This window comes from Entamoeba invadens (genome assembly GCF_000330505.1).
Source record: "Entamoeba invadens IP1 unplaced genomic scaffold scaff_1105074726403, whole genome shotgun sequence".
NCBI classification, from domain to species: domain Eukaryota; phylum Evosea; order Mastigamoebida; family Endamoebidae; genus Entamoeba; species Entamoeba invadens.
Window position 1 is genome coordinate 177,371 of NW_004440309.1, and position 26,097 is coordinate 203,467.

A 26,097-nucleotide genomic window follows, 5' to 3' on the forward strand; every position below is an offset into this window, starting at 1 on the left:
GCATTTTGTTATGAACTACTATAAATACAATTTAATTTGACTTCCGTTCCGATTATAAAATAATCCATTTTTCATGTTTTTATTAAATTACCCAATCTTCCCGATTTTTCAAGCCTGTTTTGAAAAAGCACATCCCATAACTTAAAGGTCAGAAGTCAAGATTTATATTTATTTAATAATTCGAACACTCATTTTTTGACTTCAAAACAACACTGCCTTTTGAAAAGAAAAAACAACAATCCAGTTTCTTGTCTAAGTTGAGGCGATTACGTCTTTTATAATAAAAAACCACTTTGTACTTTTAAAATACGGAAATAGTTCATTTAAATTTTTTTCTATATTAAGAAAAAAATAACTGGATCTGTTTTTCTATATAAAGAATAAAAGAGGTATCTTTTGTTCCATTTATTGATCCACATTTTTGTTTAATTTGTAAAATCCAACTTTTGCCGAGAAAATGAAAGTAATTAAACCACTTCTTGATTATCAACGTCATGATCAACCCTAACCGCACTGTTTGTGTTTGTTGTAAAGAACATACTTTCTAGTGAGTGGAATGGCACAGCACTCATACACACATGAATGAACTCGTTTTTGACTAACCCATTCGCAACAACCATCATGTTTTTGTATACAGAAGTCGTGTTTTGAACATCATTCTCGTTCCAATCACTGATAAGGACAACAAATGGTGGATATGACTGGAACAAACTTCTCAGTGAGTTCGAAACTTCGTTGACCACATCTTCTTCTTTGGTGAATGTCACTCTTAACGAATTGACAGTAATTGTCTTCGGATTTGTATTTTCTGGTCTCATATCGATGTACAACGACGACGACTTGTATAACGTGTTTTGGAGGTCAGACTTGTCCAAGAATGGCACAACACACATATTTCCTTCGTCGATGGCATTATTTGCCAAACTTGCATATATCTCACTTCGTGCGGGGTGTGTTGGTGATATTACATTTTCGGTGTAACTCAGTGGGGAAATAGAAATCAAGTTTTGGAACTGCGATTTGCACTGCTCAATCACTTCGCTTGAGTCAAACTCGACTTTATTAAAGTACAAAATAAGATCGAACGGATCGCTGAATGTAAGGATGGTTGACTCGCATGACAAAACAAAAGCAATCAAGAAGAACATGAACTTGGCAGATTTCTGGTTCTGCATGATCCAGTCCCACAATTGATAAATGCTCGACATTTTCATCGAGAGTGAGAGCAGCGGCAAGAACCACCGAATCGCTGTTGAATTTTCAATTTTGATGAAACTCATTTTTGGCGCGACTTTAGGCCCATAAAAGGCAAGCAACTGGCAAAATCGAGTGAAGTAAATTCTAAACTTCTCTGGCGAGTACTGTCTGACATAGTCTGCCTCAAATCTGTGCAAACACTCCGAACAAATAGCCTCGTTGAATGACAACGAAATGAACACGGCGCAGACGGAGTGGATACCTTGGCAATACTCTTCACCAGATTGCAAAAAAGAGTACAAAACCCGTTTCAGTTGATTTCTGGTGATTTCGTTTGCGATTAACGGAACGGTCGAAAACGCTCTGTTGACATCCTCCACAATAACTCGGGTATTCTCTGTGATGTCTTTGTTTGTCAACACAAGTGGAACATCCTTGGACCGCTCTGCGTATAACGTGTAACTCTCGTTAATGTCTATTCCAAGCAACAACATCCACACTGGAAGTCTCAAAAACTCGGGGACGAAACTCTGAGCAATTCGTTTCACTTTGTGTAACATATTCATGGCTGCTCTTGGGTCGTTCACTGAGTATCGCGCAAAATATCTAAAATAGGCGTGGTACAGTCTGTGGTGCCGTATCACTTCTTGTTGATTTGCGGACTGGGGGTTAAAAGACTCCGATAGACTTGTTATTTGTTGAGTCAAGAATGTAACAAATTGTGGTTGTTTATCTGGAGCTCCTCGGAGCGCTTCCGAGCTGTCGAGCCGACCCAGTTCTTCGTCAACATCGAATGAGTAGTTAACAACGTCTGTGACATCAATCGAGTATATTGAAAAATCGTTTTTGACTTCTTGGGTTGTCAGATCTGTTGTAATTGGGATGTACGTTTCAATGTCGAAAATGGGATATTTCTTCATAACCCCAAATGTCTCCCCAATGATATCAACATATTTCTTTGAGACATCAATTGAAAGTGTTTTGAAGTAACACATCTCGTGTAGTATTTCACGCAATGTCATGTAGCACTTCGGTGCATTGTAACTGAAATTCAACAATTCCAGACGTTCATTTGAAATTGGTTGAACGTCTGGTCTCAAGGCAGAAAATATTTGGTTCGATAACAGAGTTTTGGTTGTTGGTCTTGTTTCTGGTGATGAGAGACAAGCTACGATGATTTCTGGTAATACGACTTGTGTTGAAAATTGCGTTGAAATCAATTGTAAAAGCATTGATGAGAATTCTTGACATGAAAACAACTTACATTTCTCACATGTTGGACAATGTACATCATACAAATCTTTCAACAACTTCATAAAATGGATATATTTTGTCTTTGAGGGAATACATTTCAATGTCAAATAAAGGTACAACAACCCAATAGAAAAAACGTCACTTTCAAATGTACATTCATGTGTGCTTAAAAGAATTGTTTCTGGTGATAGTGTTGGAATGCTATAATTTAGTAATTAAGTGAATATAATAATAATAGTACAGTTCAAGAACAAACTGCGTATAAGCATCGAAGTATTTATTACCTTCTGAAAGGTAATATAGTGCATAATTACCCAACTTAACAATTCCTGTGTTTGTCACATATATATTTTTAGGATTAAAATAGCCAACAATAATATCGTGTTCGTGCAAATACTGTGTTGCTTCGACGATGTCTTGTATCATCCTCATCTTGTTTAAACTGTCCACTTTTTCAACACAATTTTCAAAATTGTTTTGATAAGTTTCGCTCAATACAAAAGTCTCATCTAATGTTAGTGCTTACTTTTTCATCCATTAAGTAGATTACTACAAACAAATAACAAACTGTGTTTGGCTGGTATAATGTCAAGATAATGTGACAGCGAGTAATGCGACAATAGCCTTAATCTTTGGAACAACCCCACTGTATTGTATTGTGGGTGAGTTGGTTCCTTTGTTTTCTTTGGCCTACATGTGATCATTTGTATTCCGAGCATAGTTCCTTCTTGTTGGAGGTACTTGTAATTCATAGGAACATAGCTCTTCGTGTCGCTCATTTCTTTTTCAGTTTCGATTTTTCCAGCAAATGTTCCGCTTTATCAGTTTTTTCTTTCCATCTCTATCAAATCTCGGGATTAATTTCATCAAGATGACAATCTATATAATATACCAATTTATAATATTAAATAGTTGTTATTATAAACATACTAAAATAAACCAACCCAAAATACGATTAATTACTAGTAAAAATGTTAATTTTTTGTATTAACAATAAAAAAATGAAAAAAATGAAAAAAAAAATAAAAAACCAGAAGAACCCTATATGGAGGTCATCCCAACCAAAAAAGAACAAAATTTGATTCAACAGATTTCGAAAGAAGACATCACAAAGACGTGTTATGCTGGTGGGTCTGTCATATCAACAACAGATGGGACGTTGTGTTGGGTAGCCGAAGATGGAGTAACGATCAATGTTGGGTCGATTCATGGCGAAGTTAAACACACGTACCCCGGCGATTCGACTGAAGTTATAGTATCGGCCGTATCGAAGAATAACAAATACTTAGCAGTCTCTTACGCTTCGGGGTTGATCTATATCTATGACCTTGATATCCCACGAACCCAAATAATGATTATAAAGGTTTGTCTATCCCATTCGAACACTCATTGGTACTGTTTTGGTCACAACTGGAAGTAACATATAGACTCCTAAAGTGTCTGCGTTAACGTCACCAGTCACTGTATCTCTTTGCTTCAGTTTTTCTAACATGTTCATTGCGATGGGGAGTAATGATGGATATGTCCGAGTGTATGACTTGGAAAACAAGTACTTCACGCACGTCTTGGTATTCTCACATGGACTTGTGACGTCCCTTCTTTTCGACGATACTAACAAGGACAATTTTTACGTCTACGCAGCGTCAGATAACATCGAGAATATCAGACAATTCAATTTGATGACTAAGAAGTCCGCGGATTTCTTCGGACATTTGAACGGAGTCGTTTCGATGTGTTTTGATGAGGACTACAATTTGGTCTCTGCTGGGAAAGACAAAGCCTTAATATATTGGGATATGAAAACAAAGAAGCCGAGTAAGACGGTGATGATCCCCGATCCTTTATTAATCAAATTTATTGGAGAAAAGTATGTGATAGCCAGTACTGACGGCAAGATCTACTTCTTAAAGGAGAATAAGATATGCTGGGAGAGTGGAGAGGACCAACGATTACTTTCACCAAACACGTTGTTACTCACGTCCGATACTCTGATCCACGTCAGTTATGATGGATACTTCATCTTTTATTCGTTTAGTGGTGAAGTCGTCAATTATGACTGTTTTGATCGAGACTCTGTCATCTATTGCCTTCCACTTACTTTTGAGAATAAAGTGGAGTCTTCGGAGTCATCGAGTGATTCAAAAGAATTGAAAGCGGAAGAAGAAGAGGAAGAAAAAGAGAAGGAAGTTCCACAAAACAGTTTGCACGCAACGCACGTGTTATTAGTGAACAATTCCAACGCACTTGAATTAAGAGATTTGGTCACTCATACCTCCAAAATGTATTATGGTCATGAAGCTACTATCATGTGTTGTGATTTTTCCAAAGACAAGAATCGCTTAATAGTTGGGTATTACGATGGGTATGTATCTGTCTGGGATGTTCTCACTATGAAAGAGTTGTATTCGTTTGAATCGCATAGTGGTCCCGTCACTGCAATTGCACATTCCATGTCGAAGAATTCATTTGCGACGGGGTCGAACGACAAGTTTATTAAAGTCTATAAATACAATGATACTCAAGCGAAACAACTGGATGCTTTTGCAGCTCATTCCAAAGAGATCCAATACTTAAAATACTCCAAAAAGGATTTATATTTGGTCTCCTGTTCGGCAGACAAGACTGCGAAGTTGTGGGTACCAAAGCAGAACTATGCGCTTCAAGGCATCTTAAAAGGACACACCCGTGCAGTTGTTTCTGCTGATTTTTCACCGATTGAACAGGTGGTGATGACGTCCTCTGTTGATGGTACCATTCGCATGTGGAGCGTGAAGTCCTTGTCTGCCTTAAAAACGTTCCAAGGGCACAACGGTGGAGTTCAAAAGGCCATTTTTGTGAATAAAGGAGTTCAAGTGCTTTCCGTTGGGAACGATGGGACGACCCGCTTATGGACGATCAAGAGTGGAGAGAATGTTCAGACGTTGGATACCAATACTTCCCGACTTTGGGATATAGAGGGATATAATAAAGAATTCATCGTGTGTGGAGATGGTGGATTTGTCTCTTTGATTCGAGATGTGTCCAAGGAAGTCGTTCAAGAGCGCATTAAGACGCGAGAACAGGAAATCATGTTAAGTCAGAAGTTGATGAATTTAACACGTAGCGGGAAGTGGAAAGAGGCGTTACGTATCTGTGTGGAGTTGGGATTACCAAAAGAAGCGTTGAACTGTTGCTATCATTGCGATGTGAAAGAGGCGATTAGCGACTGGGACGCGACACTGGGGCAGAAGTTTTATCAGTTTGCGAGAAAGTGGAACGAAAGAAATGTCACTATGGCGGTCGCCCAAATTGTGATGGAAGCCATTTTCATGAAGTGGACGTTGGAAGATATACTCGACGAACAGTTGAAGAAAAGTCTGCAAAGAATGAAGGAATTAAATACTAAACACTTGGAAACCCTCGATGGGTACTATAGAAAGGCTTTGTTCGTGAAGTATGTCGCAGACGCTCTCAATCCACTCCCAGACTTGATTTGATTGGTTTTTTATTATTGGTTAGTATAGTTTAAATAAATACTATTTAATAGGATTTATATTAGAAAAAATATTTAAACTATAGTACTATAGTATAGTACTATAGTTTATATAATCTATTTTTAATTTTATAATTATTAGTTTATAAATTATAATTCGAAAATCAATCTTGAGATTGTTTTTTTGTAGGATTGACAATGTGAGGGATATAATGAAGTGCGGAACGAAAGAAAAGAAGAGAGCAAAAATAGGGGAGCTAAAGGAGCAATGAGTTACAGGTGCTATGAGATTTGTATTCGAAGAGTACAATTCGATTGCCCTATCTCCCAGAAATGTACAATGAAGTGGAGGAAAGGGTTGTTTCCTTGGAACAGAGGAAAAGAATTTGTTACCGGGGCTGTGACAGAAGGAAAGACACTACTCACGGACGGCGTAGTCATGAAAGTGCTTTGCAAGCACTCAAACAAATTTCACATCAAGTTTGCAAACGAAAAATCAAAAGGGACTGTGTTGCTCAAAAAGGAAGGAGATGGTTGGAAGTGGTTTTGTGGCGGCCGTGTTGTTAAAGTGGAAGGTGATGTTACAGACCACAACTGGAATCAACTTTCAAGGTTCGATGATTCTTTGAAGATGTCAAAAGATTCTGTGAATAACGAGAGTGGCTCTGATGTGCAAAAAGAAGAAAAGGAGGTTAACCCCCGAAAAGGAGCTGTGGCTGCAAAAACTGACAAAAAGTGCCAACCTAAGAAAGTTGCAACAACGTCTTGTCCGCCAACCCCTGGAAGGAAAGGAGACAAAAATGATATCGAAAATATTTTGTTTGCAGAGGTTTTGGCGCGGGACGTGATAAGAGTCAACGATGAAAAGGACGAACAGGAACTAGCTGAGGCGGAGTTGAAAAAAAAGCGGGTTGAGGAGGATCTTAAAAAACGGAGAGTTGAAAAAGTTATCGAGATAATTTCGGATTCGTGTCGAGACGGGCGAGTCCTGATGGTGAGAGAGGCGTTTGAGAAAATGTCATGTAATGGAAATGAAGTTTTGTTTTTGGGGTGTCTATTGGGTGTGAGAAAGAATCTCGTGAAAGACGACAAAATGGGATTGAACGACATCATCACAGTTGGAAAGGTGGTTGGTGAGATTGGAGGGGTGATTTCAGCTGTCGAAAATTTGATCATGCGCCAAAGCAAGAAAGCCGCCCAATGTGTTGTTCTTCGTTTGGACAAAATTATCAAAGAATGCACAATCGAGTTCAAGACAAAGGGCTTGATCAACGAGGATGTAACTCAAAAATTTGAGGAAGAACTTTTTCAGGCTAAACAAGACATGTGCTCGACCGGGAACGTAAAATACTACAAAGAGTTTATGAAAATTGTCAACAAACGGTTTGTAAAAAACTTATCGACATACCAGACAAACGATTTTATCGTGACCAAATTCGCCATTGATGAAATCGAGGAATGGTGCCTTTCAAATTTGATCTTTTTCTCGACTGAAAGTGTCAGCGAGGCAATACACTCGCTTTTGAAAAATCGCGACGCTTCGTCTGCCACTGAGTAAAATTGCTTCTTGTTTCTATTTTGTCTTTCTGAAACGTGTTACAACACTTTTAACTATAAACTCACAGAAAGAAACTAAATAAAACCAAAAATAGAAAAAATAAAAATAGTCAATGAAAGTTCATTTAAAATTGGTGTCTTCCGGACGCGAAAATAGTTCCGCTAAGAAGTGTGTTAAGTTCATAATCCGACAATATATCGTCCAAATCGACATGGCACCTGTACCTCCAGTAATGAATTGGATTCGAGGGGTCATTAATTTGTTCCAATTTTGGATCTCTTCCTTCGATATATTTCAATCGAAGGGACAAGATATCTTGCAACGGGAAACAAGCCAACATTGCTGGACCATACAAGTGCATGTCAAATATTGTCTTAACGATTTCTGTTGGGCATGAGAATGGTGCAGCGCCACTTTTTCCAAGTAAATGGGTCCAAAAGTATTGAGTCTTGTCTCTGTCTTCTTCCCACCACCCTCTAATTGTTGACATGTCGTGCCCAGAGGGTGCAGACACTGTTAAATATTGATAGTCTGCTGGGTGATAAAACAGTTTCTCTGGCACATCAGTCAGTCGTTGTATTCTTAAACATGCGATTTTCATATCATTCATCACTTTGACAACACAATCCGGGACCATCCCAAGATCCTCACCACAGACTAACATGTTTGAAGCTCTTGCCATAGCTGGGAGCCTTTTTCTAGCAGTTGCTTCCCAGAGTCCTTCATGTCTTTTATAGAAATAGTCTGTGTACAACCTCTTCAAACTCTCTTGTTCCCAATAGTTCAACTCGTTGAAGCTTGAATACGTTTTCTGCATATCGATTCGGGGGTAAAACAAATTTGAGTCGTTCTCATCTCTGAGCAAGCAAACGTTCTGTAACAACAACTTCATGCCAGTGATAATGCGTTTGTCTGACGCTCGCATCTCTGGACATAACCCCTTCACATCCAATATCGCACTCTCGCTTTGAAATTCGGGTTTAATGCCATAGATTCCTCTGTTGTTACTCACCAAGAATTTCTTGATCACAAATCCCTTTTCGACTCCAAAGAGGGCGTCCAGTGTGTGGTCTCTGATGTATGGATAGCTCAGTCTGTCTGTATCAAAGAGTCCATATTTTTCTAATTCGTTTCGAGTGAATGGCAAGTCTGGGTTAAATCTTCCTAATAAGCCTGTTCTGTGTTGGGCTGGAATACTCCAAATTCTAAAGAAGCCCAAGATGTGGTCAATTCGATATGCGTTGAAGTACTGCGCCATTTGAGAAAGTCTTCCCTTCCACCAGGCGTAATTGTCCTTTTCCATGTTCTCCCAGTTGTACGTTGGGAATCCCCAGTTCTGTCCTTCACCAGCTGAGAAATAGTCGGGTGGCGCACCAGTCGATTTGTCGAGATGGAACAAGTCCGGGTGCATCCAACACTCCACTGATCTCTTCGAGACCCCAATTGGCAAATCGCCTTTCAAAGCGACTTTGTTCGTCGCGGCATATTCAGAAGCCTCTTTCAATTGGAGGTGCAAATTGTATTGAACAAAGGCATAATAGTTGCACTCTTCTTTGTGTGCTTCATACATTTTTTCCACTTCAGCAAAATCCTTTGGAGTTGGAGGGAGTGGGGTGTCGACGGATTTAATCAAAGTTCTGTAGATGCAATAGGGCAACAACCAATCTTTTGTGCTCTCTTTGAATTCCTCAAACCCTTTCTGTGTAGTTCCACACGTCTTGTATATCTTTCGTGAGATCTCCTCTTTGACTCTCATCACTTCTTCATAGTCAATTTCAGCCAACTGATTTAACTTCTCTGCTTGTTGACCAATTTCAGCTAAGATCGCCTTATCATCAGTCAAAGCACTTAGTCTTAAATAGATCAAATGAAACGCCTGAACTGAATTGGGATTATATGGATAAGAGTCTCTCCATGTGAAGTACACCGTGGTGTCGTTCACGGGGAGGGTTTGAATCAATGAGATTCCAGTCTTCTTACACCAATCAACCAACTTGATGATGTCCAAGAACTCCCCACATCCGCAAGATTCTCTTGTCCTCAAAGAAAAGATTGGAGTAACAACACCAACTCCTCTATAATACAACCCACCAAAGTCTTCATCTTCTTTGATTATCAAAACATCTTTGTGTTCTTTGCTTGCTTTGAGATCCTTTGGTTCTACCAAAGGAAATTGATACACTCGATTTGTTCGTTCCTCCCATCTTGCATTTGCTCGTGTGTTTGTGTCTGCAATAAAACATTTATACTCAAACGGATTTTTCTGTCCAGATATATCAACAAGTGCTTCATAGAGGGGTACTTGTGTTGGTGTCATTCGGACAGCCCCATGGACATTCCACTTCCCAAGGGATTCAATAGCTCCACCAACAAAGACGCATTGTCCTTCTGGTACACAAGTGCATCGTACCTTTAAAAGAAGAGTCTTTTCTCCAAGCTTTTTGATCTCTAAGTTTTCTATGGGGCGCTTTCCATAGATCACTTTTCTGAAGTATGAAGTCGCCAAAAAGGTGTCTTCAGATCCTAGTCCAGAGACAAAAACGTCTTTGATTTCAATTCTTTCAAATTGGTCGAAATTGGTTGTGTCAATAACATGTGTGTAAGCAACTTTCGACTTTTCTGTTGTGTAGATTATGCTCTTGTCATCCGATTTACACACCACATATCTGTACTTGACTATTCCCTTTATTTGGAAGTCGATTGCTCCTTGCCATGTGTTGTTATCAATGTAATTCAAAAGATAAGTCTTTGCACCTCCTTCAACTTCAAGACACACAGCTTGTCCATACGGAGTGGTGTAATTGATTGTAATAATTGCCATTTGAATATGTGTTCTTTCAAGATCTCTTTCGAGTTTTTCAAAAGGTTTCGTTTATTGTTTTTTATTTATTCAATTCTTTATTTTTTCATAAAGATAATTTGCGCATTCCAACGAAATAAGAATATTATACGAAAATTAGAGTATCAAAATATACCGTCTTTGTATTGCAAATGTTAGGGTTTTTCTTTTCTTTATTTTGTATTGATTTCGAAAGTTCATTTCAATTTCAAGTCTTATGAAAAACAAACAAAAACAACTCACCACTTCATAGACATACTTCGGGAGAATCTATCAAAGATAAACATAGCATCGCAGCCCATTTTTAAGAATTAAAAAATGTTTTTTGATTTCCTCCAAAAGTGTTTTTTATCAACTCTTTACAAAAAATTGTATTTTCAGAAAAAGCAAAAAAAATACAAAAAATCTTTGAATTCTAAAAAGGAACTGAAAATTCATGTCAGATCAACCGGACGTTGTCCCACAAACTATACTTCTACCCGACGACGTTCCGACTAAACTCCCCGACTTATCATCGACTCCAATCATTCTTTCACAAGATCAAAAAGAAGTCCAAAAGATCACTGAAATTGAACGGAAAGTCCTTCCCCCCAAACTCCCCGACTCCTTGCGACATGACACGATCGACCGATCAGAGAAAGACGAGAAAAGTGAGAAAGACAAGACGGAGAAACCAAGTCTTCATCTCAAAACGTTGAAACAACAAGTCCAACTTCCACTTCAAACACAACAAGCAACGTTGTCCGATTGGAAGTTAATCAAAAAGCAGACGGTGTGTGGGTACTTCATACAAGAGACTTGGTGCGACGCGAATGGAAAGATAGTTGAGTCGTATATTCCACAAACAAAAAAGGTTGTCGACTCCTCCTCCTCCACTTTTCAGTGACGCGCTTGTATTAAAAATGACATTTGTTTAACTCAATTACTTCTTAATTGTTTTGTAATAATTCTGCACGAAGTAACGGCGTTTTCGGTGTTGGCGGTTTCGTTAAAACAACACACAAAACACTGTTGGGGACAAGGCCATTGGTATAGAGTAAAGTGTCGTCGTCAAGTACATAATTGTTCTTCCCATATGGCTTTCGTAAGACAAAAGTAATTTCTGTACTGATTTCACGAATAAAGGAATACACCTCTTTTTGACGTTGTTGTGGCGAAAATGTTCGAATCACTTCTATCCCATCAGGAAATTTGAATTTTAATGTCGTTGTCTTCATCTTCGCAAGTTTTTGTAATTTCTCGGTTTCACTGTGCTCTTCTACAAACCGGAAGTCCCGCGTTTGTGGCCGACTTAATGTTTGCGCTTCTTCAATGGAAAGTTCATAAAAGGAATCGGGCTCAACTACTTCGGTCCGATATAATTTTGGGCGTGTAATTTTTAAACCAATCGCTTGACTATCAAAACTCCACGTCTTTGCCATTTCTATGTTTTGAAGTATTTTTTTCATTTAAAAAAAAATTTGAAATTTTTTGAAAATTTTGAAAAACTTTTTTAAAACTTTTGAAAAGAATTTCTGTTACCAAAAAGGAAATTTTTTGTTTTTCAATTTCAATTTTCAAATTCTATTTTGGCGGCCACAAAAACAAATTCTATAATTGATAGTATAAAAAATATAAATAAACTAGAACAGGAGAATTGAAAATCGTTTTTTCTCAGTTAAAGTTGAACAAGGAATTGAACTGCATAAAGCAAATTGAGATGTCTGAGAAACAGATGAAAGAGAAGAAGTTGATCAACAAGACCAAAGAGACGATGGAAACTGCGACATGGAAACCGGTGAAATACACAACAAAACAACGATCCAGTTCAATTCGTCTTGGATCGACTCGACGTTTTCAAACTGCAGTATCAACGCCGAGTTTACCCGAAATACCTAAAACGCCATCTCCAGCTTCATGTGATGAAAAGTCGATGAAAAAAGCGTGTGAAGAGAAGAAAGAGATATGTGATGAGATCCTCAATGGCAAGTCAAGGTATGCGGACGTTCAAAAACAATTCAAGTTTTGTGAAGTAGTTGGGAGAGGTGGCTTTTCCGTTGTACACCGCGCTATTTACAAGAAAACCAGTGACACTGTTGCGCTGAAAATTATTGATAAGACGATTGTCCGGAAAGACCAACTTGAGACTCTTTCGAGGGAGATAGGGTTCGTCAAATGGTGTGAACATAAATATCTCTTACAAGTCTACGACATCTTAGAAGACGACGACTACATCTATGAAGTCCTTGAATTCGCACCAGGCGGCAATCTCTTTCAATTGATTAAGAAGAAACCTTTAAGTGAACAACAAGCGCAATGGGTGACTTACCAAGTCGCATCTGCAGTGTATTATTTGCACTCTCAAGGTATTTGTCATCGGGACTTGAAGCCCGAGAACATTCTGCTGATGGAAAAGGGCAAAGAAAACTCGTTCAATATCCGACTCGTCGATTTCGGTCTTGCAAAGAAGTTCTCAGAAGACATCTTAAAAACCCCATGTGGCACATTCGACTATGCACCCCCTGAGATGCTACTTCATCAAGAAAAGTATACCCATTTGTGTGACATTTGGAGTCTTGGCGTGACTGTCTTTGTTTCAATGTGTGGGTATTACCCATTCGATGGGGATAACTTAGCAGAAAACATCGAACAAATGAAGGCAGGCGATATCAACTTCGATGACGACGAATGGGGGATCATCTCTGTCGAGTGCAAAGACTTCATCAAAAAGTGTTTGACTGCAGACATCAATTATAGACTGAATGTCGAGGGCGTCCTCACACACCCATGGCTCTGTGGAAATTCGGTCTATACCAACCCTCTTTTCACCTCATTACTGGAACAATTGAGTAACCAAACTATGGAGAACTCAGTCGTCCCAAAGAAGATAACAATAGACTAAATGCACTTGTAGATTTATTGATTTTTTGCAGATAGAATTCTTTCTCGTTCTTCTTGTATCCATTAAGAAATTGCGTACTAGTTAAACCACACCATTGGAATAAAAACAGACCTTACACTTAAATGATTTACAAAAAGGTCATATCCAACGATGGCGGTGCCGGGTAACTTGGGATGGAGGTCTCGGAGAGGGGTGTTGACATTCTTTTTACTTGATTTCTATCGACAATGCGATCGATAGAATTGAGGACAAACAGCGAATTGAGTATTTTGTCATGGGCTTGGACGACGTCGTCATAATTTTCAAATTGCTCGGTCCTCACAATGATTTTGAAGTCTTCGGGAAGTTTGAACGAGTTTTTGTTTCTCCCCTCCGTGGGGCTTTGAATCTCATTTAACGTGAATTCGTACTTGACGTCATCTTCCAAGAAGAATGTGTTGATCATCAATCTCCCGATGACGTTGATCTTACCTTTCGACAAGAAGCAGATAACAATGACGATATCCCCCGACATGATATTCTTTGGAAAGACTGATAAACAACGATCGTCGATACGATTTAACTTTTGTTGTATATAAAGTAACTGTGGGTGCATATTGTGTTGACTCAGTGGGTTGAAATAGAAAATGGGTGTGGCGTCTTCATATCCTGAAATGCCAATTTTAAGTCCGAACGTCTCGATGGACGAAAATTTGATGAGATACGACGGTATCTTAATGAAGTTCTCAAACGATCGTAAGTAGCAATCGAAGTAATAGACGTATCTCATTTGGCAAGGTGCCGTGACGCCCCTCTGTTTCTTGCTTCTTCGTTCCCCAAAGAGAGTCAACGCTTCTTCAGTCGTTTTTGCTCGACCAAGTGCCAACAACACAGCGCAGACAACTATCCCCGTACGTCCTCTTCCCGCTCTACAATGTATAACCGCTGTATTCATTGGGTCTTCGTTTAAATACTTCACAATATCAGACACAATTTCAATCAGAAAGTTGAACTTAGGGGGTTGGTGGTCCAAAAAGCCGGCGTGAACCACTTGGTTGTTAAAAGGAGTTCCGTCGTATTGTTCTTCGGTCAAGTTCCAAATTTTGAAGTGGTCTTTATGGTTTTTAGCGAGAAAAGCAGCGACGTCGTTGCGGGAATTTCTCCACTGCTGGGAAAAGCCGGTGGCGGGGAACGCCATTGCTATTAAGTTTGGAAGAACGTAAGAAAGGTCAAACAACATCCCTTGGAACGAAAGACACGTCTTGTCCTGCGCGGCAATCGTTCTTATCATTTGATTTTCAAAGTTTCAAGTTTGGATAAATCTTCTGAGTTTCTTTGGATAATCGGGTGATTGGAAATTTTTGAGAATTTGAAAAGCCGTCAAAACAGAAAGATTGGTTGAAGAATAAGTAAGTTTTCCGTAACTATTCATTTTAGTTTCTTTATCCCTTTTATTTTTAGTCGGTACTCAAACTATATTTATATTATTGTTTACTATAATTAAACTACAAAGATTCATTCAACATTACTACTATTATTATTGATTGAAGTCAATGGGCGGTGAATTGTCATTTTTTTACAAAATTATGAGTTTATAGTTCTTTTTCCTTTCTGATTTAGGTTGGTTGTTGATTCTGATTGGTTAATAACAATTGTTTTTTTTAGTCATTGGAAAAAACAATATTTTAGATTATTAATAGTTGATCTAATAAAAATAAAATTAGATACAATATTTATTATATTTATTATAAAATTTAGTTGACTTTTTCGATTTGATATTTCAACATTAAAAAAACTCAATAAGTTGTATATTAAACTCTAACTTTATTATATTATATTATATTATTATATATTATATTATATTATATTATATTAAACATTATTTGTTCTGAATTGTTAAATTAATAATAATATTATTATTATTATATAATGCAACAATCTAATTAAAGATATTAATTTAAATATAACAATTAAAGTAACAATTATCAGTGTGTTTCAATTTATACAATAAACAATATTATAATTAACAAATATAGAAAAAAAATCAACTAAAATAGAATAGTAATAAATAATAAATCTATTAATACCAATTACAAATAAAAAGCTATAGAAATTCAATACATCAAACAATAAAAATGAATTGATTGTAGCAACTATTAATATAACAACTAGAAAAAAAGAATGGAGCCTGAACCGGGGTGTTATCGGATTTGTCTTGCGTCGGATTTTTTCTTTCCGAATATGGGAGGGGTCGAGCTTCATCAGTATCAAATTTCTCATTTTTTAGTGAAACATGGACACAAAGTCGTCATCATAACACACCAGTATGGCGAGCGTGATGGGGTTAGGGTTTTAAAAAATGGCATTAAAGTGTATTACATCCCACTTCTCCCCGTTTTCAATGAGTGTGTCTTCCCAACAGCGATTTCCGAGCACTCCCTGATACGAAACATATTAGTCAGAGAGCGAATTGAAATATTTCACGCGCACCAGTCCTTTTCGTCAATTAGTTTGACGACAATGGACTACGCTCGCCTACTTGGTATCCGTGTTTTTATGACGGAACATTCTTTGTTTGGATTAAAAGGCCTATCGAGCATTTTATTGAATACGGTGCTCCAATATTCCCTTGCAAATAGCGACGGTGCTGTCGCCGTGTCGCATTGCACGAAAGAAAACTTGTGTTTGAGAGGGAAGTGTGACCCTTGTAAGATCTATGTCATTCCAAACGCTTTGGAGAGTTCCAAGTTTTTACCAAATCCGGATAGTCGCGATCCAAATTGTATTACCATCGTAATTTTAAGTCGATTAGTATATAGAAAGGGGGTTGATCTTGCAGTAGGTGTTATACCCAAAATCTGTACGAAATACCCTAACGCCAATTTCATCATTGGAGGAGATGGACCGATGATGTTAAACTTTGAAGAGATGAGAGAAAGGTATCGGCTACAAAGTAGAGTCAAATTATTAGGAGCTGTACAACACTGTGAGACGCGGAATGTATTGATTCAAGGCGATATATTCTTAAATTGCTCACTCACAGAAGGGTTTTGTATTGCTATTATTGAGGCGCTGAGTTGTGGATTGCACGTTGTGTCAACTCATGTCGGCGGAGTGCCTGAAGTGCTTCCAAACAATATGATTAAATACGCAATGCCAACAGTGGAGGATGTCTATCACAAGATCGAGGAGCTCATCCCAACTTGCAAAGAAAAGAAGGACTGGGAATTCCACAACGCCGTTAAGAAGTTCTACTCATGGGAAAAAGTCGCAACAAGAACAGAAAATATGTATCGCAATGTTTTGAAGACACCACACTGCGACAAATTTGAACATATCCACAAGTTTGTAACTTGTACTATTTTTGGAACGATTCTATAGTTTCTTAATAATTAAAATATAATAACTAGATGCTTCCAATAGATAATACTGACGTCTAGAATGTACTATGAAGGTGTGTGGTCTGGACCATTCTTATTCTTCTTGCATTGGTTCGCCTTATTCTTCCAGTTTATCTTCGAGATATTTTGGCCCAAAGATACGATGGAAAAGGCATATGAAATACCACGAAAGTACTACAAGAATGGTCTTATTATGAATATTGGTGTTGATCAAACAAAATAAATTATTGTTTAATCACGTTAAAGTTAAGTCTTGTTTTTATAAACTGTTGCATCTTTTTCTCAATCGTTCATCAGAACACAAATATCTACTTGTTGTGTAAGAAGGCAACAAATGTTTATCACTTGTTATTATTCCATTATTAATCTTTTAATTAATTTTATTATTAATATATAGTTTTTCTTCTTTATTATACAGATATTATAATTTATAGTTTTTATTTTTGGAATAGTACTATAACAATTGTTTGTTATAGTTTCAATAATAATTTACTTATAGTATAATCCATAGTTCTAATTTAAGTCTTGTTAAAGTCTCAACTAGACAAGAACCTCACAACCATCTAACTTTGAAAAATCACATCAATGAATGGTAAAGTGTTGGACTCAGTTTTTCTTTTTCAATTTCATCCTCATGAATTCAGGAACGTCATCTTCCTTCTTCTCTTCTTTCTTTGGTTCCACAACCTTTTTAGTCGTTTTCTTTAATTTTGCGGCGGCGGGATTAAACCCCCCAAACGGACTAGCCGTTGGCTGGTCTTGTTTTTGTGTGTGGATTGGAGTTCCTTCCGATGGAGCTGCAGCGCCAGCCTTTTTCAATTTTACAGCAGCTGGATTGAAGCCACCAAATGGATTCATAGCAGGCGCTGCGGCGGGTTGTTGACTTGCTCCACTCGTTCCAGTCTTTTTTAATGTTACTTTGGATGGATTAAACCCAGCCATCCCCATGCCCATACCAACCATTCCCATTCCACCTCGAGGCACTTTACTTGTTGTTTCTGGCGCCTCTCTATTCAAAGATTGGTCACTCTCTGTTGTCAATTTCCTTTTAAATTCATAGCCCGTTATAGTCATACGATTACGAGATATGGTTTTTGCTCTTGATTTCGCTATAGGGTCGACGGTAATTTCTTTGTCAACTTTCACTAACAATTCTTTGACGGCTTTGTGGGTGTGTTGTTTCTGGTCTGATCCTTCTGATTCTTCATCACTATCCAATGGAATAAACGTGTCTTCAGTATTCGCATTTTGAAGAAGAGCTTCTTCTTTTTCTTTTTGCTCTTGCTCGGCCTTTTCTTTGGCTTCCTTCTCTTTCTCTAATTTATCAGCTAAGTCTTTTGCTGCTTTTTCTTGTTCAAGTCGCTCAGCCTCGGCTTTTTCGCGAGCTTCCTTTTCAGCCTTCTTTTTAGCAATTCTTTCTTGTTCCAGTCTTTCTGCTTTTTCTTTTTCCTTTTTGAGACGCTCCAGTCGTTCTTTTTCTTCTTGTTCTGCTTTTTCTTTCGCGACTCTTTCAGCTTCAAGTCGCTCTTTTTCGAGTCTCTCTTGTTCTAATCGCTCTTTCTCTAAACGTTCAGCTTCTGCTTTCTCTTGAGCTATTCTCTCCTTTTCAATGCGTTCCTTCTCTTCTTTCTCCGCCTTTTCTTTTTCAATACGCTCCTTCTCTAGTCGTTCTTTCTCCAAACGTTCCGCTTCTGCTTTTTCTTGAGCAATACGCTCTTGTTCTAATCTCTCTCTTTCAAGTTTTTCTGCCAATTCTCGAGCCTCTTGTTCAACCTTCTCTTTCGCAATTCTCTCTTGTTCAATTCTTTCCTTTTCAAGTCGCTCTTTCTCCAAACGCTCAGCTTCTGCTTTTTCACGTGCTTCCTTTTCAGCTTTCTCCTTTTCAATACGTTCCTGTTCTATTCTTTCCCTCTCAACTCTTTCACGTTCTTCTTGTTCTTTAGCAATTCTTTCAGCTTCAAGACGTTCGGCTTCTGCTTTTTCTTTGGCAATACGCTCTCTTTCCAATCGTTCTTTTTCTTCTTGTTCTGCTTTCTCTTTGGCTGTCTTCTCAGCTTCAAGTCGCTCTTTTTCCAAACGTTCAGCTTCTGCCTTCTCTTGAGCAATTCTCTCTTGTTCGGCTTTTTCCTTTGCAAGTCTTTCTTTTTCAAGACGCTCGGCTTCTTCACGTGCCAATTTATCCGCAAGTTCTTTTGCAATCCGTTCTGCTTCTTCTTTCTCCGCCTTTTCTTTTGCTAATCTCTCGTTCTCCAAACGTTCAGCTTCTGCCTTCTCTTGAGCTATTCTTTCCGCTTCTATACGCTCCTTTTCCCGTCGTTCTTGCTCTTCCTTTTCAGCCTTTTCTTTCGCGATACGTTCTTGTTCTCTTTTTTCTTGTTCCAATCGCTCTTGTTCAAGTTTTTCTGCCAATTCTCGAGCCTCTTGTTCCGCTTTCTCTTTGGCAATTCTCTCTGTCTCTAAACGCTCCAGTCGTTCTTTTTCTTCTTGTTCTGCTTTTTCTTTCGCGACTCTTTCGGCCTCAAGTCGCTCCTTTTCGAGTCTCTCTTGTTCTAATCGCTCTTTCTCTAAACGTTCAGCTTCTGCCTTCTCTTGAGTTATTCTTTCAGTTTCAATTCTTTCCTTCTCAAGTCTTTCACGTTCTTCTTTCTCCGCATTTTCTTGAGCAATACGTTCTCTTTCCAATCGTTCTTTCTCTTCCAATTCAACTTTCTCCTTTGCTATTCTCTCGTTCTCCAAACGTTCCTTTTCAGCCTTCTCTTGTGCCAAACGTTCTTCTTCTTCAATTTTTTCCTTTTCAAGTCGTTCTTTTTCTACCTCTTCTTGTTTAACACGTTCTGCCTCTTCAAAAGCTTCTTTCTCGACTCTTTCAGCTTCCCGTTTTTGTTCTTCAGCTTTGATTTGCTCTTCTTTTTGTCTTTCAATTTCTTCTTCTTCTTTTTTAATTCGTTCTTCCTCTCTCGCAAGTTCCTCTTCTTCTTCTTTCAACTTTCGCTCCTCCTCGTCGCTCTCTTCTTTCCCATTTCCGTCTTCTTTTAAATTTAACAGTCTCAACTCTTCGTCCAACTTCTTTTCTGTTTGCTCCAATTCGTCTTGTTTCTTATTTCCAAAAGTATTCGACGTGTGTTGCTCTTCTTCTTCTTTTTCCTCTTCCGAACTTGAAGAACTTGAAGACTCGTTTGAGACTTCTTCAACCACAAATTTGGCTCCCGTCGCTTCTTCATTAACTTCTTCACTCTCATCATCTCCTTCTTTCACAGCGCATTGAACTATTTGGTCAACCACTTCTTCCATTAAAGTATTTGAAATTTGACATTGATCCGATGGAATATCTTCTTTCTTCTCCACTTCTTCCTTCTTAACTTGTTTCTCCATTGTGACTTCTTCTTTCTTCTCTTGTGGTTCTTCTTCCTCCTTTTCAATCTTTTCCATTGACTCGGCTAATATTTCTTTGACTTGTTCTTCTTGTGTTTGTGAGAGTTGTTCCGGGTTGTCTTTCTTTTCAATGGGGGGTTCAACAAGTTCTTGATTTTCTTTCATTTTTTCTTCGACAATTTCTGCTTTTGGCTTTTCATCGATTTCTGTGACTAAATCAGTGACGGTGTCCGTTAGTATTTTTCCAAGCTTGTTTTCGTCTTCCGTGGAATAACTCTTTTCGTCTGACGATGAAGTTGACTTTTTCTCTTCGACTTTTTCAGGCTTTTCCAATTCTTTTGGAGTTTCTTCTTCAATTTTCTTTTCAACCTTTTCTTCTTGTTTTGAAGGTTCTTTCACTTCTTCTTTAATGTCTTCCACTTTGTCTTCGTGTTTTGTTGTGGGTTCTTCTTCCATTTGAGGCTGTGAAAGAGTATGACTTTCTTCTTTCTCTATCTTCTCTTCCACGTCTTTGTTACTTTCCTCTTTGATTTCATTGTCTTCTCCTAAAGGGTGTGTCTCTTGTTTACTGTCTTTGTTTTCATGTTCATCATTTTCGACATCGCCATGTGAATGATACGTGTTTTTATCACTTTCGTCTTCTCCCAAAATAGCACTTTCATCTTTGGTTTCTGGTGCCACTGCATTTGTGTCACTCTTTGACTTGTCCTTTTGGTCTTCTTTTTCTTCGCCATGTAAAATATCTTCTTTGCCTTTTTCTTCACGTTCATTCGTCTCTTTCTTTTCACTATTTTTTTCAACGTCTTTGTCTTCTTCTGTTTGAGGGACAGAAACGGGTTGGGACTCTTCTACACTTTCACTTCTTTCTTCTTTAATAATTGCTTGAGTATCACATTGTGGAAGATCTCCAACAGTTTTGTCTTCAGTGATTTGCACTGAAATATCACCTTTCTTCTCTTCTTTATGTTCTTCTTTTTCTTCTTTTTGTTGTTTGATCTCAATAATTTCACTGGCAGTTTTTCGACATTCCTCTTGTTTTTCTAAAGGTGGTGTTTTGGTTTTTGGAATTTCTATTTTTTGAGAAAAGGTTTTATGAACAGTGGGCTGTACACGCCCAGGTGATGTCCCTCTCTTCTTTTGATCTTCTTTTATCTTCTCAATCAGTTGCTCCTCCTCAGCCTTCTTCTTGTCAATCTCTTCATAACGCCCAACTATCGAGGCAATCCGCTTTCCAGTCTTTTTTGAACTCATTCTTTGGGTTATTTAGTTCACTCTTTTAAACAGACCGATAATGTCTACTAAGTCTTCTTCACACCTTCCATATCTGATTTAGCCCGATTTATAACCATATTTCAAGTCAACTCAAACCTAATCTCAATATTTTTTTCATTCGTTTTTTATCCTTGAAAACCAATAATGTTATTTAAGTAGAGATTATACAAATCCCCTCTTGTTCTTCGGGGATTTTTTTTAATTATTTGCACAATAATATACACATTTTGGTGATAATTAAACAATTATTTCAGTGTTACTATTTATTATAACAATTTAACTTAATATGTTATAGTTTTGAATAATAAAATAATGTTTTGTTCCAAAAATGTTTTTAAAAACCAAGATATTTCTTGATTGTTTTTACTTTAAGTGTTACATATTTTCTTTAAACTATGTAATTTAATTTATTTACCATTATTACATTTTTAATTCAATTGATTTGATTAAACAACATCTTTATTACAAAATAAACATTTAAATAAAAAAAGTCATTTCTTTTATAAATAAAAACTATATAATAAAATAATAAATAATATATATATTATTATTTTATAATATTATATTATATATAATAAATATGAATATAATATATCAATATTAAATATATATTATAAAATTAATAATATAATATTACATTCTAAAAAAAATAAACCTTTTATTTTATAACGAAATCGGGTGATCGTTTCGACCCGCAACCGCAACTCCAAATAGAACAGAAAATGTTAAATTTTTGTTATTTACCAAAAAATGTGTTATATATAACAAAAAGAAAAAACAATAAATTTCAATTATTCAATTTATATTTTCATCGGTTTTTAAATTTTGTGTTTAAACGCCATCAGTGTTTGAGGTTTTGAATATGTTAATCAATATACTAAATAATAATATGTTAATAGCTTTGGTACCTATGAAATCATTTTAATGAAATCCATCTTAAATAATAGTATACTTACACAAGACATGTTTCTTATTTGTCACAAAATATCAAATATAAGTTGTAAGCACTTTGTTTCAAAGATGAATAACGATAAAATAGAGACATAATGACACAAAAAATGCATTATTTTTAAAATGACAACTCACAAAACACAAATGTTTTCTGCTATTATTACTACAATTGTTTGAAAACTCATCAAACAGTTATTTTATTTGAATCATATATAAAAGGAATAAATTGTAAACTTTAGAAACACCTGCATCACGCACTTTAAGTGTAATTCGGGTCATTTTTATTTTGAATATTATGGTAGAATTACATAAAATTATTAATCTATGGTTTTTAAACATTTGGTGTTAATAAAACAACTTAGAATCTTTTAAACATTATAATGATGTTATATTATTATATAGAAGTGTTGTTTTGTCTTGTAAAAATAATATATACACACAATAAACAACACATTTACTACAATTGAAATCAGTAATTGTTTTGGTATAGTTTGTTAATGGTTTAATATTATATTTTAACTGTTATTTTTATACACATATTAAATCCTAATTACAACTGAAATTCAAACAATTTTCTTATGTTTTAATTCGAATTCTGTACGCTTATCTCCTTTTAAAGACTGAATGAATATATTAAACCGATCAGAATTTTCTGTTTTATTCCAAGAAGGACAACATTTTGCCATATGTCCTCTACCAATGCATATTTTGCAAACATTACCTTTCAATTCAATTCTTTGAAGTGTTGGTCCAAGAGGTTTAAATTCCATTCGTTTCTTGGAGACCTTGGTTAAGAAAGGTTTTTCGACATAGTCTACCAATTTGGCTGGTTTCACCTTTGCAGAAATAAGTACAACCGGATCTTTTGAACTAAACTCACCATCAACCTCCTGCAACACCTCATTCCTTTTTAACACATTTTCCGATGTAATTTCCGAATGATAAACCGAACTGACAAGTTCGAACCACTTTTGTTTTAGAGTGGCATTTTTGAGAATCGTGTCGACCATTTCATCGAATATCACAATGTGGTCCCTTCTTTCCCAATTGAAAAATGAATTATTCATAGTCCTTTGATAAAACTCATGTTTGGCTATTTTAGTTTTTTCTAAAAATACTTCCTTCCCAAAATCCTCCTTTGAAAAAAGCGATTTCTTTAAATTTCTTCCAGGACCAAAGAAATTGCAATACACTTGGTGAAAACAAGGAAAGTACCTTCCATGTTGAAAAAAAAACAGCACAAGTACATACTCCTTTACTGCTTGTTTCGAGAGGTCCAAATTTGTCCAACATTGAAAAAATTTAAGTAACTTTTTACCCCAATCACAACGTATTTCTGCAGCAGCTTCAACTCCAATGAGTTTGGTGGGTATTTTAAAGTCTTCATCGTTAAATCCAGTGACACTATCGAACAACAACGTACTGGCTTTTTCTATAAATATAGTTGTAACTTCCACTAACCTAACTATTTTACCACCAGTTCTTTGTTTTATAGTTCCGAAAACCCCTTCTACAACATTCGTAGTCGTGTCTTTCGTGTGTCTCTTTGTAAACTCCGGAAGCCAATTGAATTTAATGTCAATCAACTGTTTCAAAAAACGTTTTTTATCGTTAGACTTCAACTCAAAAGCTGTAGTTGGTTGTTCTCCGTTACAATAATCAACGAATTCGGCAAATATCTCATTCTTATCGACACATGTATCCCCACTTTCCACTATACTATCAACACAGTTGTACTTTTGTATAAATGAAATAAATTTTTCGCTTTTGATAGTTCCATTAATTAACAGTTCAAAGTTTGAAACAATTTTGGAGTTTATTCCAAATGCAGAGATTAAATTGCGTTTAATATGTCTGTGACAAAACACAATATAAACATCTGGATACACTTCTTTGATAGCTGCTGTTTGTGCAATAATTCTGTCAGTAATAAAACACTTAATTGGAAAAAAACGACTTTTTAAAACCCCCAAGAAGTCAGTATAGTATGATGTAAATCGATGTCTCATGAATCCAAATGCAATCAACTGTGAGTTTCCATTAATATCTTTACACAATGCAACTTCAATTGGAAGTTGGAATTTATTCGTACAGAAAGTGTCATCTAAAAAACGTTTTTTTGACACAAATCTACACGATATTGTTATTAAAAAAGAAACATTCATCAAATACACCACAGGAATTGTTAACAAATTGGGTGTCGAATGTTGTTAACGTTTTTGTAAAATCTTTTAATTCGTTGCATTGATCTTTCGACAAAATGCCCAAGAATTTACGCCTATGCTCATAAAAAACATCTTTAGAATATTTATCCCCTATTTTTGTCTTGGTTATATTTAGAGGAATGTTCATTTTGGCGTCTTCTTCAACTATCTTTCTTGATTTTTCGCTCATTCTAACTGCACACCGAGACCGAGGAGGTGTAGTGAATGTATGGTTGTGACGAGTCCACAATTCAATTGATTCAACAACATTTGATACACAATTTTTAAAATGTATAACAAGAAAGGCACCACAACCATTTTTGGACTCTACACATTCATAAACAATTTTTTTCTGAGTCCTCCACTATCCCTTGATACATAAAGGGAGACCTCATGTCCTTCAATTCGATACCTAGAGTTTTCTCTTATCAACTTTGTTGCATTATCTCTGTTTATTGACTTATAAATTGATTCAAGTCCTTTTTCAACTTCAATTGGTGTAAAATAACCTTCTCCCAAATCTTGTATTTTGAAGCTTGGTATCTCTACCATTTGTGTTTGTTTTATATATTAATTTGAAAAAAGGTTTTTAACTTACCAACTTTCTGGTTTAATAACAATTTGATAATAAATATAAATGTATTATAAAGTTTTCATAATTATTAAAATTAATTAAAAAATTGAAATTTATTGTTTTTTCTTTTTGTTATATATAACACATTTTTTGGTAAATAACAAAAATTTAACATTTTCTGTTCTATTTGGAGTTGCGGTTGCGGGTCGAAACGATCACCCAACGAAATCATAAATTTTGGCTTTTTGAAATTATAATTTATTTAATAAAAAAATATAATTAATTATCAAAAAATGAAACCATTTAAAAATAATTAATGATATTAATATATTTATATATTTATATATTTAGTGGGGTTTTTTCCCGTTTTTTAGTTTTGTATTAAACTATATTATTTGGTAATACGAAACATAAAACGCTTAAGTGTCTTTTTATGGATTATTTTATTTAAATTTAACCAATTGAGTGTTGTTTTCTTGTTTATTTAACCACAAAACAAAATTGTTAAAGAAAAAATAAAAAGGGCAAAATAAATGAATAAAATATGTTTCCGAAGTAAACAGCAAAATAAATTATCGATTACCAACCAGAAAATAATTAATATTTTAATACTACATCTTATGGTTTAACTACTAGATTAATAAATAAAACCATTAATTGATTAAATAAAAACTAATAAAAATTCCATAATAAAAATACAAATGACATAAAAGATCATTTTGCCAGTAGAAATTATTATTTGTTAAGAAAAATAGCTTTCCATTTACTTCTAATATGGTGTTTATATATGGAAATGGAAAAAAATTAAACATTGCGAATTTCCCGTATTTTATGTTTTTTCTGTCGATACTCAAAACACTGAATTATTTTAAAAAATAATAAAAAAACAACCTCACGAAATACTTTTTAAACAAAAGAATTTTTTCATACCATAAGATAACATATTTTACATAAGAAGTAAATTTAAATTAAACTGAAAACCAAATAAACTCACTTCAGGGAACTTGATCTTCGACACTATTGAATAATAGTAAAAATAGTTATATTCTACTTATACCCAAATTCACCAACAAAACAGCTATGTTTTATGTTGACTCCAGAAGTTTGATTGATAACAGCAAAAACCAACCTAATACTATCAAA

The 26,097-nt window shown here is 36.0% G+C and overlaps 11 protein-coding genes across 11 annotated transcripts; 5 read left to right on the forward strand and 6 right to left on the reverse strand.

Moving 5' to 3' along the window:
• Positions 1-467: 467 nt before the first annotated feature.
• On the reverse strand, positions 468-3,230 carry EIN_390780 (hypothetical protein; the record flags this gene model as incomplete). The annotated part of the gene is made up of 3 exons (XM_004256176.1): positions 468-2,652; positions 2,708-2,960; positions 3,020-3,230. 3 exons carry the CDS (start codon positions 3,228-3,230, stop codon positions 468-470), a joined length of 2,649 nt encoding a protein of 882 aa, XP_004256224.1.
• Positions 3,231-3,496: 266 nt separating this feature from the next.
• EIN_390790 (hypothetical protein) lies at positions 3,497-5,927 on the forward strand (the record flags this gene model as incomplete). Its single annotated transcript, XM_004256177.1, has 2 exons — positions 3,497-3,814; positions 3,879-5,927. 2 exons carry the CDS (start codon positions 3,497-3,499, stop codon positions 5,925-5,927), a joined length of 2,367 nt encoding a protein of 788 aa, XP_004256225.1.
• A 264-nt stretch (positions 5,928-6,191) lies between these two features.
• On the forward strand, positions 6,192-7,481 carry EIN_390800 (hypothetical protein; the record flags this gene model as incomplete). Its single annotated transcript, XM_004256178.1, has 1 exon — positions 6,192-7,481. The coding sequence occupies one exon, from the start codon at positions 6,192-6,194 to the stop codon at positions 7,479-7,481; it is 1,290 nt and encodes a 429-aa protein (XP_004256226.1).
• A 124-nt stretch (positions 7,482-7,605) lies between these two features.
• EIN_390810 (hypothetical protein) lies at positions 7,606-10,302 on the reverse strand (the record flags this gene model as incomplete). The annotated part of the gene is made up of 1 exon (XM_004256179.1): positions 7,606-10,302. One exon carries the CDS (start codon positions 10,300-10,302, stop codon positions 7,606-7,608), a length of 2,697 nt encoding a protein of 898 aa, XP_004256227.1.
• A 454-nt stretch (positions 10,303-10,756) lies between these two features.
• On the forward strand, positions 10,757-11,206 carry EIN_390820 (hypothetical protein; the record flags this gene model as incomplete). The annotated part of the gene is made up of 1 exon (XM_004256180.1): positions 10,757-11,206. One exon carries the CDS (start codon positions 10,757-10,759, stop codon positions 11,204-11,206), a length of 450 nt encoding a protein of 149 aa, XP_004256228.1.
• Positions 11,207-11,249: 43 nt separating this feature from the next.
• EIN_390830 (hypothetical protein) lies at positions 11,250-11,741 on the reverse strand (the record flags this gene model as incomplete). Its single annotated transcript, XM_004256181.1, has 1 exon — positions 11,250-11,741. The coding sequence occupies one exon, from the start codon at positions 11,739-11,741 to the stop codon at positions 11,250-11,252; it is 492 nt and encodes a 163-aa protein (XP_004256229.1).
• Positions 11,742-12,019: 278 nt separating this feature from the next.
• Positions 12,020-13,201, forward strand: EIN_390840 (myosin light chain kinase, putative; the record flags this gene model as incomplete). Its single annotated transcript, XM_004256182.1, has 1 exon — positions 12,020-13,201. The coding sequence occupies one exon, from the start codon at positions 12,020-12,022 to the stop codon at positions 13,199-13,201; it is 1,182 nt and encodes a 393-aa protein (XP_004256230.1).
• A 127-nt stretch (positions 13,202-13,328) lies between these two features.
• EIN_390850 (phosphatase, putative) lies at positions 13,329-14,471 on the reverse strand (the record flags this gene model as incomplete). Its single annotated transcript, XM_004256183.1, has 1 exon — positions 13,329-14,471. One exon carries the CDS (start codon positions 14,469-14,471, stop codon positions 13,329-13,331), a length of 1,143 nt encoding a protein of 380 aa, XP_004256231.1.
• Positions 14,472-15,361: 890 nt separating this feature from the next.
• On the forward strand, positions 15,362-16,804 carry EIN_390860 (phosphatidylinositol N-acetylglucosaminyltransferase subunit A, putative; the record flags this gene model as incomplete). The annotated part of the gene is made up of 2 exons (XM_004256184.1): positions 15,362-16,524; positions 16,621-16,804. 2 exons carry the CDS (start codon positions 15,362-15,364, stop codon positions 16,802-16,804), a joined length of 1,347 nt encoding a protein of 448 aa, XP_004256232.1.
• Positions 16,805-17,187: 383 nt separating this feature from the next.
• Positions 17,188-21,204, reverse strand: EIN_390870 (trichohyalin, putative; the record flags this gene model as incomplete). Its single annotated transcript, XM_004256185.1, has 1 exon — positions 17,188-21,204. The coding sequence occupies one exon, from the start codon at positions 21,202-21,204 to the stop codon at positions 17,188-17,190; it is 4,017 nt and encodes a 1,338-aa protein (XP_004256233.1).
• Positions 21,205-22,739: 1,535 nt separating this feature from the next.
• Positions 22,740-23,243, reverse strand: EIN_390880 (hypothetical protein; the record flags this gene model as incomplete). Its single annotated transcript, XM_004256186.1, has 1 exon — positions 22,740-23,243. One exon carries the CDS (start codon positions 23,241-23,243, stop codon positions 22,740-22,742), a length of 504 nt encoding a protein of 167 aa, XP_004256234.1.
• Between the last annotated feature and the right edge of the window lie 2,854 nt (positions 23,244-26,097).